The following is an 11,419-nucleotide window of genomic DNA, read 5'->3' as shown; positions in this document are numbered from 1 at the left end:
GAGAGTGAATGGTAACTTAAGCTGTTCAGTTGTGTATTCTGTTTAACTTCTGTGTAATAAAAAAACTGTTTTTTTTTTTTGTTTGTTTTTTTGGAAACCTTGTTGTGAGGAACAGACTAAATGTCAGAATCTGTGTACCAGTGCTGTGAACAAGTGCAGCTGGACTAATAAGCATGAGCCGTGAAGTTAAACATGGACAAGAGTGGACAGATTTCACTGGAGATGTCAAAAGGGTGCTCTCCAGCATAGAGTGGTGTCCCAAAATAAAATGTGCACAATTTCAGTTTGGAGTTTTTTTAATAACTTTGCAGGAGTTGCAATGTGGAAGAACAAGATAAATATGGAGAAAAACACAGACTTTATATTCATTTAAGTTTCAGATACAAAATTATGGATTTTTAATTTAGTTATTTTTCATGATGTCTTATAACTGCAACATCATTATAATGAATAATTCCTGTATAATATGGGATTGTCTGAAACTATCCTAATGCCACACAGATAAAAGCATTCTGCACTTCTTTGTACTTACCTACAGTAGACATTAAAAAGCCAGCTCCTTTTTAAGATATGAAACTTCCTTAAAAAGAAATACTGTGCTAACTTGTGATATAAAGTGGAATAACCTGACAGTAACTTAAGATATTTTGAATGTCTGGGGTATTAACAAAACTGAGATCAGCAGAGTTATTTGTGACCAAGTCGTTCTCCAGTGTGTAAGGAGGTAAGTTAAATGCCCATGGTTTGATGTATCTGATCCCTCTCTCATACAGTGTGGCCATGAACAGGACAGTCTTAACTCTTTTCACATTTTTTTGGGTTTGTGTGGCTGCGAGCGCCCTCCAGTGGCTAGCAGAAGGCTGAAGACAGCAGCATTAATGACACACTGGATGTATCCGAAGGATGGCACACCGTATGTCTCATAGAGGAATCCTCCAATGGTTGGGCCCACAGTTCGCAAAAGAGATTGCACTGACGCACACAGACCCAGCATGGTTCCTGAACACACCACACAAACAATTGTTTACATTTAGTGCATTAAGAAAACATTTGCATGATAAATGATTCCTCTGGTATTGTGTACAATATATATGCATATGTATGCATTGAATTCCCGTCCAGTCTAGGAAGTGTGTTTGTGGATCACCTGTGTCAGATGGAGACACACTCTTGGTTAACATGCTGTCTGTGATGACACTGAAGACACTTAGAGAAAACATCATCGGTATAACGATTAAACAAAAATGGAACACATTGGTCATCATTGCCTGAAAAACACACCAAACACAAATATTATATATACACACTGTGAGACCAGTCATATAATCCAGCTTCCATGTTTAACTGACACAACTGTTATGCAACTAATTTAAAACAAAAAAGGGAACTGTTTGCAGTGTCAGTTTACCTGTGCAAGGCCAACTAAACTGGATACCCCAACAGAAAGCAGCAGTAAAGAATACTCTGAAAATCTAGATGTAAGACGCCCAATTACAGCACCCTGGATTACCTTAAAAAGCAAGATAGCAGTGTCACTTATTGCCTCAGCACAGCAGTGCTTAAATCCCAAACTATTTAAATGACGTGTGATTGATAAGAAGTGTGCATGTGTTTATACCATTTGAACTATGCCAAAGTAAGCCATCAAATAGCCATTCTGCTCTGCCTTCAGTTGAAAGAAGTTCATGGCAATGATGGAGAACATAACTTGAAATATACCTAAAATTATATGTAAAACAAAACATTAAACAACATTTAAAGTCATGATGTAACGGAAGTAGGGACAGATTCGTTTCTTCTGTGTTGTTAGGTACATTGAGAAAACAGATGTCCAAATGAGGGGCTCTACTCATCAGTTATTTGATTGGATGGAGCTGATTGTAAGAAAGGGGTGGGTTATGCAGACTAAATGATTAGAAAAGTCCAGCATACGTCACCCAAGAGAAGTCTGTCGTTTTACCGGAAGTTTTGAAAGTCTGGACATTTTAATTAAAAATGTAACTTAATTTTTTACTTCTTGTATGCATTATTTATCATTCACAATAAGATCAATAACATGCATTTAGAAAATAGATGGTGAACTTTCATTTCATGTCAGCTTTAAGTATGTTTCTAATTTAGAGGTGTTTCAATATGTTTAAAGTCACTAATGGCAATAGTTAAATTGAGGGTTCACCTGCTGGTAATCCAGAAATAATCTTCACTGTAAAAGTCTTTGCAACACCTGGAAACTTCATCAGTCTAGTGATCTCCCCCACATTAAACACGGAATTTGATGATCCCTTCTCTAAACAAAAAACAAAACAATTGTAATATTAATTATATGTAATGTATATATAATCCTAAATAACATTTAATTATATTGAAAATCTGCCATGAATATTTAGCAAAAAATAAATAAATCAATACAAACTTCATTTGAACAATGTACTATAATCAGTCTCTACAAAAAATGTACTATAATCAGTCTCTAGAAAGTCTCTACAAATGGCTCCAGCATGAGAATTCGCTCGGTGTCTAAGTGAGTTGTGTGTTTGTTTCTGTCATACTGTTACTCTCTTGCATGGGTGGTGATTTGGTCTGTTTAGGGATGAAGTTCAACACCAGCAGCAAAGAAACAAAACTTCCAACAGCCGCAAAAGATGCTGCAAACTTTTCCCTGCATAACACACAAAAACGCTGGCATTTAAATTCTGTTTCTACTGGATTAGAGCTGCTTTCATTTCATTTTCATGTGATAAACAACATGATTGGCTTTAAATGGAAAAATGCAGTTTTTCTTTTGAATTTGCATTCATCATACAGAACAGTGATACAGAAAAAAACTGTATCACTGTTTCTGGAAAAATAATAATGTTTAATGTTTCTTGAGCACTAAATCAGCATATTAGAATGATTTCTGAAGGGTCTTGTCAGACTGGAAGAATGGCAGCGTAGTGTCCCCTACCCAAAGCGTGTGCTGAGGGTCCCACCCAGTGATGATCCTGCGATCATGCCAATGCCAAAGCAGAGGCCGAGTTTCCCAAGAGCATCTGCTCGCTTCTCATTCTCCGACAGATCTGCAACCACCATTTGAGCTCCTACAGACAGAAACAAATGTACTCCCGTACCTAGACAGTGTGTTTGAGAAACACATATGTGTGATGAGTGTATGAGCATGTGTTACCTGGCAGTCCATGCATGAATACAGCAGGTAGTTTGTGCACGAAAAGCATAAAAGTGTTGTCTGCCACTGTTAACAGTAGGAAATAAACCACTGACGCCAAGCAAGACACAGAGAGAGCTGCGCGTGCGCCGAACACATCAGCAAACCTGAAAACAGACACAATGACACACATGAATAAAATAAATCACTAGATCATACACTACCTATGTTTGAAGTCCTATAACTGAAGTAAGAAATTAAATAAATTAGTAGTTCTCATTAGACACGTAATTAAAGACACGGATTTATCCCATTTCCATACACACCACACACGGATGAGTTCTGACTGCTTACCTTCCATAAATAGGTCCTCCAAGCAGCTGAATTACTCCAACTGTGGTTTGCAGATATCCGAACCAAATAGTATCGAACCCGAGCCTCCTCGCCAAATACTGTTCCACAGAAGAAAAAAAATTAACAAGCAAGGCAGCCCATCTTTTATAACTGCTTTCTTTCTATTGGACTAGCTGAAAAAGTCTGGATTAGACTACAGTGGGCCCCAAACTACACGACCAGCTTTAATCTGCTATACAGTACATTACATTCATTTACCTGCTGCTTTTATCCAAAGTGAGATATTAAATGAAGAATATGTAATGAAGGTGAATAATTAAATAGTGATTTTATTTATACATACATACATTATATATATATATATATATATATATATATATATATATATACACAGAATTTTCTATATTTCTCCAGAAATTTGACCCAAAACACCAGCAGATTTTCACACAAGTTCTTAAAATAGACAAAGAGAACCCAATCAAACAAATGAGACAAAAATATTTTATTTGTTATTTATTTATTAAGAAAAAATATCCAGTGTTACATATCTGTGAGTGGCTAAAGTATATTAATCTTTGCTTTCATTTACTGGTCTGACCCCACTTTTGCAGCAATAACTGCAGCTAACTTTTCTTGTAATTGCTGATCAGTCCTGCACAACGACTTCAAGGAATTTTCGCCCATTACTCAGTAAAGAACTACTTCAACTCTGTGACATTGGTGGGATTCCTCCTATGAACCCCCAAGACTTAGTTTACAGACATATGTCATGAAAATTTCCTTTAGAATTTGCTGGTACAATGCAGAATTCATTGTTACATCAAAGATGGCAAGCCATTCTGCAGTAAAACAGACACAAACCATGATACTACCAACATCTTGTTTCACAGATGGGATAAGGTCTCCAAACAGCGCTTCTCATTTAAACCAAAAAGTTCTATTTGGTCTCATCTGTCCATAAAACTTGTCTCCACTACTCCTCTGACTTGTCCACATGATCTTTAGAAAACTGCAGATGGGCAACAATGTTCTTTATGAAAAGCAGTGGCTTTCTCCTTGCAACTCTGTCGTGCACACCATGGTTGTTCAGTGTTCTCCTGATGATTAGCTAATGAGGCCTTTAGTTGCTTAGAATGTACCCTGGGTTCCTTTGCAACCTTGTGGATTACACATCTTTGATTCAGAGTGATCTTTTTTGGGCAACCACTCCTGCTGAAGGTAACAGTGGTCTTGACTTTTTTCTTCCATTTGTACATAATCTGTCTGACTGTGGATTTGTAGTCCAAACTCTTGATGACTTTGTAACCTTTTCTAGCCTTCAAATTAACAGATAATCCAAGAGATTCATATGCTTTTGTCACTCACATATATGTAATATTTCCTGAATAAATAAATGAAAAATAGTTGTCTCATTTTTTGTTTGATTGGGTTCTCATTGTCTATTTTCAGGAAAAATATGATTATGTTTGAGGCTATATTTATGCAGAAATATAGAAAATTTTAAAGGGTTCACAAACTTTCAAGCAGCAATATATATATATATATATATATATATATATATATATATATATATATATATATATATATATATGTGTGTGTGTGTGTTACATATATTGTAATAATTTTTCATAGAAATCGTATTAAGTAACAAATATAATATTTAAGTGTAAATATAATTAGTTCACATGATCGCTGACTTAATGAACAGTTTGTTTGTTGGAATGTCACGTGTCAAATGTGAGAGCACAGCCAAAACCCCTGCAGATATTCCAGGGCTCAGCAAAATCGATTCAAAGGAAGTTTTATTTAACTTTTGATAACATATGAAGTCGAAAAGCAAGACGAACCGGTGTAATGGAGAACTGGAGGAAGAGCCAGGTGATGTCCAACGCTGCGATGAGGTAGGTGATGTAAATCACTTTCTGCTTCGCTGCTGGTTCCATCATTCTCGCTAACGTTATATTAGATCTCAGCTTTAGGTTTTTGTCCCCCGATAGTTCTCCTTAAATGGGTAAATTAAGAGCATCTGCATCAACGTATCTGAAACTCCGACGAATACAAGTACAATTTATGAGCCGTGATCCCGCTGTAAGCATAACTTAATGTGACTGTGAGGGAAAGGTTAAGCGCAGAGCTGAACTTCAACCAGTCCTCAAACTATTAACAAGTTAAAGGACTTTGAACCGTTTCAGTTTCGCCGAAGCTTTTCTCACTGCGGTGGGAGGGGCTTATACTGGTTTAAAAACTATAATATAAAAATACTGTTGTAAATACTGTTTACATTACATAATTGATATAAAGATCTGCAGTAGTTTCATTTCCGCACAAGATCACGGATCACATTTACCTTGGGAGTCAAACTGTCCGATTACACATGTTGTAACAAATTACCGGATTGGATGGTAAAAAATAAAAGTGTAAAGCGTATAAAGGTGTCTAAAGTGCTAAAATAAAACCATTAAGTACATAGTCCTCGCCATCTTGTTGTATATAACATACATCGAGGAAATTCCTCCTCTTCTCTGTGTCGTGAACACTGGAGGCGTGACCAGGTTAGCCGTCGACAGCAAGAGCAGAACACAGGATCCAGGGGGCGTGGTTAGACTGCGTCTAGGGGTGGAGATGGGTGTGTTTAGGGATCAGGGGTGGAGACGGGTAAAGTTTAGGTGGTATATGTAAACTAGAAGCAGTTGGATCTGGATCCCCTGGATCTTGTGTTCTGCAGTGAGGACCTCTCGTCAACAATCCTACAATCAACATCTAAACTAACTAAACCGATGAGTTTACACCAGAGAGACTGCGTGAGAGAAAAACAAACACTCGTTATCACAGGAGCTCACTGTGCTGTACGCGTAATCTTCACTAAAGGTCGCTTCATTTTCATAAAGCTAAGATATATTTAACAGGGAAGAAAGATAGCGTATTGCTGTTGGCTTTATTTTAAAATAAGAAAGTTACCATTTTGATCACACATGACAAGTATATATGTATATATATGTAGTATTTTCTGTTACACACACACACACACACAAACACAGGTCACCACAGTAGTGTGAAATAAAGTGCATCTTTTTTTTAATCTCAGTATAATACAGAGTTCATCTGGTATGGTTCTGTATCATGACCAGCAGAGTATCTATGAACTATTTTAAAAATATGTGCAGAAAATTTCAGAATATTAAAACCACACAAGCAAAAAGTCCCTGGAACAACACTTTGTGAAAAAAAGGCTGGAAGTCTGAACTAAATATATTATGTACAAATATAACAGTTTAAGTGCACAGACGGTACAGAGTGACACTCTTGAAAAAAAGGCTGGAAGTCTGAACTAAATATATTATGTACAAATATAACAGTTTAAGTGCACAGACGGTACAGAGTGACACTCTGTTCAAATCTTTTTGTAATAAATTACATCAGTATATACTTAACATTCACTGACCTCATTCTAAAAGGAAAACAAAAACATTTACAAACTAGGACCAGACAGGATAGCATGTCTCTTTACTGAAAATAAACAATTGAAGAGAATACCAAAAAGATTGCAACTATTCAATGCTAACTCATTGTCCTAATGGTCCATTTAAGGTCAACCTTTGGCCTGTGACATCCGGAAATAATAGTTATATTAAAAACACAGACCTGAGAACAGCAAGCTGTCACTGCATATTGTCAACAATTTACCAGCTTAACCATTTTGTCTTCACTACTGCTGTACTACTGTCTAACGGTGAAGTCCTATGTGACTGTTGCATGTCTATATTTCTGTTTATGCTTATCTTCATTTCACATGTAGCCTATGTCTGAGGAAATGCCATTTTTATGAAGTCATATTACATAATTAAAACATTATCAGCTTTATTCTATGAAAACTCATAAAACTTCCTTGCAGCTACATTTCTGTATTTGATAAAAACTTGATTAACAAAATTAAAAAATATTTCTGCATACTCTTATAAACAAACTTAATAAATATATATAATTTTTCCTATTTAAATAAAACTCCATAAAAAAAAAGAAAAGAACAACGTTTCTTTTACAGCAGTGCAGTGAATTATTCATGGTACGGTCAGGCATTATGGTAGCCATTTTTGGCTTTTTTTAAGGGTTCAAAGTTCTCATAAATAGTGAGTGCAGCTGTGTTCTGGTAAATCAAATCTACGTTGTTGCCAGTCCGAGACTTGATGATGTCCATGGCACACTGGTTGAGAAACACATATTGATCCTGCAAAAATAGAGAATGTAAAGGCCTGCAGAAGACATTTCAGGAAAAATGTGTATATACATATATATACACGTTTAAACATATATAAAACAACATTATATTCAAAAACTGGTAATGAATGTACCTCTGTTTGAACCATGAGTGGTCTGTGCATGCGTAAATCGTGGATGATCCCATATACATCTACTACACCCTCCCGCTCAATCTGAAAGATTAACCGATCAATGGCGATGAAGGTTCCCGTCCGGCCCACACCAGCACTGTATTATGAAAACAAAAAATATGATGAAAATGACATTTTTCTCTGTGGGAATAAAATAACAAAACGGTGATAAGTGGACATGCTTGCATATTCAAGGTTCAGGAACTGTTGAAGTACCTGCAGTGCACAAGTGTGGGTGAATGTCTTGAGAACTGGTCCATGTGCTCTCGAACCAGGTGTCTGAAGTTGATGAGAAGCTCAGTGGTCTCAGGAACTCCATGGTCTGGCCACGCAGTGAAATGGAAGTGACGAACTGATCGAGACTCTGCTGTTTTCACCTGTTATGAAAGGAATCATTTTTCCCAAATCATTGACACAATCCTTATAATTATGCATGAGGAACAGGTCCCTGTTTTAACAATCTTATCGCATGGTCTAAAGCGCACTGCGCAGGTGCACTCAGGGCATGTCTGAATCCACTTTTGCTAGTTTACAGACGGGAAAACAGTTGGCGAGCCCCGGCGTATGGTCTAAACGGGTTGTCCCAATTCTCTTAATGAGTAATGGTTATTTTTTGGGCGTAACGTGCAATTAACCAATCAGAGTCTCAACTTCCATTCCCTTTAAAAGCCAGTTGTGCTCGTGCTATGGCTGGTTCACTGGTAATTTTTCATTTTTAAAAATGTTTGGGTGCTGCTGTGTGTGAAATAAGCATAGTGTACGCACATTGTGCACCTGTCTATAGGTGCTTATTAGGGATGCACGATAATATCGGCACAATATCGGTATCGGCCGATAAAAGCTCAAAATGACCATTATCGGTATCGGCCGATATGAATATTTCTGCCGATGAGCCAAACCGATATTCTCCAAGTGAAATAATTGACCTGTTTTTCAGATGTGAATGTCAGTCTACATTTGTAAAATAATACATTTATGGTAGAATCAGTACAGAAGAGATACATGGATTTCTCTTCAGTAAAATTAAAGTTTAAATATATCAGTATATATTTGTATATATATCGATATCGGTATCGGCATCGGCCAAAATTATTTTGAAAATATCGGCATATCGAATATCGGCCAAAATCCAATATCGTGCATCCCTAGTGCTTATTACTAACTTGCTCTTTAAGTAACAAGAAAAAATATTGCCTTTAAAAATATTGACTTTAGACCAGGTCTGAGTTGGTCTATGGTGCAGTCGATTTTCATTTCCTCAAAATAGCAATGTGCAAACAATGTGCCTGAACACACTTCTTTTTTAAACCAGCAAGCCTATGAGCGCACAAATGCGCGCAAATGCATTTACTGTCTAAACAATGTGGCACATTGTTTTGAAAATGAGAACTGCGTCGGGCTGAAACTAGCAAAAACACTTGAGCTCTGCCTTGAGCCGCATTGTGGGAGGTGTATGATAGAGCCCATAATGTCAGAATTGAGTCATATTGCAAACAAATTGACAAGAAGATAATTATGACTTTATAAAATTAGTTATACTTTTATAAACTGTTTGATATATTAATGTATTTTTTTATGTAAATGTATGAGATTTTCCCATCCTAAATGATGTGTGTATAAATAAAATGCATAAATACAAATAGTAGGCGCACCAATGCAGTAGAAAAAGAAAACACTGGAGAAAAATGTGGTGCAGTTAAAACAGTTACAGTATGTTCATGTTTTTGTGTAACATATGGTATAAATAGCACCTGGGTCTATCTGTAATATTAATATAGACTTACATTTTTCACTTCAAAGTCACGTAAAGTCCAGTCTTCCAATGTGATCTCAGAAGTATTCATCACTGTCAGATTGCTAAAATGTTTCGTCTCTGCTGGCCAGTATTCCTCACATTTCACCTGAGAGGGACAAAACATTGCAGCAGCATTCATATCAGCTCATTGATAGTTCAATACTTGAGATGAGGTATTACAAATGATCACAAAATGCTGAATGAGGATATGAACATTGAATATGTTGTGGTCAAGTGATTTATAGCCTGATGCTGGTACTGATAATTAAAGTAATCTAACAATAAACCTTACTAAAACATGAGGAATGGAGGCTCTAACAGGTGAGATCAAACAGAAAGTGAAGCATGAATGTATACTGTACCCGTCCTTGCTCATTGCATTTAGTGAGCATGACAATAGTGTGGACGTTTTTCTCCCAGATCAGTCTCCAGAAGTCATCGACAGTGCAGGGCAGTGGCCCTTGGGCTGCGATAAACTCCTTCTTTGAAGTATAACCCTAGAAATATCACACAATTAGTGTGACAATTATGTAAAGTGCCAAATGTCATATTTTTTTCCCCTTCCTACCGGCATGTAGTTGGCATTTATGTAGTCATCAAATGGGCTGCCGAGCACAGAGAGTTTGACACGAGATGAATCATCTGTCGAGAAGACATGAACCATTGTGAATATGGGCTATGTGTCTAGATCAGAGTGGAGGAAACTCAGTGTTGTGTAACTTCATGAAGGGAAACACTTGTGAATCCTGTGGGTCTTACATGGCAGCACATTGTTGTAACGATTCTTGGCTTTGTTTTCAGGTGCCTGAGCAACAGTCTTCGGCTGATTTATCCCAACTGGCCTTAGATCCTACAAACACACACATACATTTATGTAAAGAGTCTCTCTTTTGTTTTGTCTATTGATTTTAGTACATTTATATCAAAAATCTGTAATAAAGCATTTGTTTCTCTGTTAATAACTCAAGAAGGGATGCAAGTGTATGTCACATGTTTATGAAGGAAGAGGAACAAAGCAAACAAATTAGACACCTCTACTACCGTTTTTGGACCAAAGATAATGGTGGCATATTAGTAGTATGGAATTTATTTGCAATGCAATACCAATTTTTTATTTAGAGTTTAACAGCTGGAAATCTACAAAAAAGCCAAAGATATAATCACCTCAAATTCTTCAGCAAATCCACAGAAGGAATCAGCTCTTTGCTTCTTATAGTAAGCCTCATAATCCTCCACCTTTATTGGAGCACTCCTTTAAAATAACACACAATTAAAAACTATACAAGACACCACAGAACATTGTTTTTAATACAGTATTTAGCATAATTCAAATACAATAATATAGAAACATACTTTACAGAAAAGGGGTAAACATTTTACAATAGTTTTAGTTTTTTTTTATGTTAACTACACTAGTTCACAATACTTTTAAAGCATTTAATAAGTTAAAAGTTAATCTAAGCATTTACTAATCAAAAGTTGAATCTGTTAACATGAGTTAATGCACTGTGGACTAATATGAAAATAAGAAATGTTAAATTTAAAAATGAGAAGTTATGTACAGTAGTCATAATAGTCAGTCAAATCATAAATATGCATGAAAATGAGTGTGGATAAACATGTATGGTTACTTACACTTTGTTTCTGTAAGAAAACAAAACAACAAATATTAAAGGTTACTTTTTGTGGTTCAATATTTTTTTATATCAAGTTTCCAATGTGTATTATGCTTTTTAA

At 36.2% G+C, this 11,419-nt stretch overlaps 2 protein-coding genes across 2 annotated transcripts; both read right to left on the bottom strand.

Moving 5' to 3' along the window:
* Positions 1-278: 278 nt before the first annotated feature.
* On the bottom strand, positions 279-6,023 carry LOC128016791 (solute carrier family 22 member 18). The gene is made up of 11 exons (XM_052601583.1): positions 5,847-6,023; positions 5,347-5,501; positions 3,500-3,597; positions 3,167-3,312; positions 2,948-3,080; positions 2,550-2,659; positions 2,177-2,287; positions 1,619-1,719; positions 1,409-1,510; positions 1,148-1,268; positions 279-999 (listed from the first exon to the last, which is right to left on the bottom strand). The coding sequence occupies exons 2-11, from the start codon at positions 5,443-5,445 to the stop codon at positions 806-808; spliced, it is 1,215 nt and encodes a 404-aa protein (XP_052457543.1). The 5' UTR covers positions 5,446-5,501; positions 5,847-6,023; the 3' UTR covers positions 279-805.
* A 394-nt stretch (positions 6,024-6,417) lies between these two features.
* On the bottom strand, positions 6,418-11,325 carry LOC128016792 (receptor-type tyrosine-protein phosphatase eta-like). Its single transcript, XM_052601584.1, has 8 exons — positions 10,847-11,325; positions 10,442-10,532; positions 10,251-10,324; positions 10,045-10,179; positions 9,672-9,788; positions 8,104-8,264; positions 7,849-7,984; positions 6,418-7,724 (listed from the first exon to the last, which is right to left on the bottom strand). Exons 3-8 carry the CDS (start codon positions 10,254-10,256, stop codon positions 7,569-7,571), a joined length of 711 nt encoding a protein of 236 aa, XP_052457544.1. The 5' UTR covers positions 10,257-10,324; positions 10,442-10,532; positions 10,847-11,325; the 3' UTR covers positions 6,418-7,568.
* Between the last annotated feature and the right edge of the window lie 94 nt (positions 11,326-11,419).

Source organism: Carassius gibelio, chromosome A7, assembly GCF_023724105.1.
Source record: "Carassius gibelio isolate Cgi1373 ecotype wild population from Czech Republic chromosome A7, carGib1.2-hapl.c, whole genome shotgun sequence".
In the NCBI taxonomy this organism is placed as follows: domain Eukaryota; kingdom Metazoa; phylum Chordata; class Actinopteri; order Cypriniformes; family Cyprinidae; genus Carassius; species Carassius gibelio.
Note: the sequence above shows the minus strand (reverse complement) of the source record. Positions and strands in the feature narration are given on the sequence as shown.

Coding starts and splice junctions, on each gene's coding strand:
- LOC128016791 (XM_052601583.1), bottom strand. CDS start 5,445: ATGATGGAACCAGCAGCGAAGCAGAAAGTGATTTACATCACCTACCTC. Junction 1,269..1,408: donor GTTTAGTTGGCCTTGCACAG/GTAAACTGACAC, acceptor TGTGTTTTTCAG/GCAATGATGACCAATGTGTT. Junction 1,000..1,147: donor TGTGTCTCCATCTGACACAG/GTGATCCACAAA, acceptor TGGTGTGTTCAG/GAACCATGCTGGGTCTGTGT.
- LOC128016792 (XM_052601584.1), bottom strand. Junction 9,789..10,044: donor AATGCAATGAGCAAGGACGG/GTACAGTATACA, acceptor TGTCCCTCTCAG/GTGAAATGTGAGGAATACTG. Junction 7,725..7,848: donor CACTCATGGTTCAAACAGAG/GTACATTCATTA, acceptor CTATTTTTGCAG/GATCAATATGTGTTTCTCAA.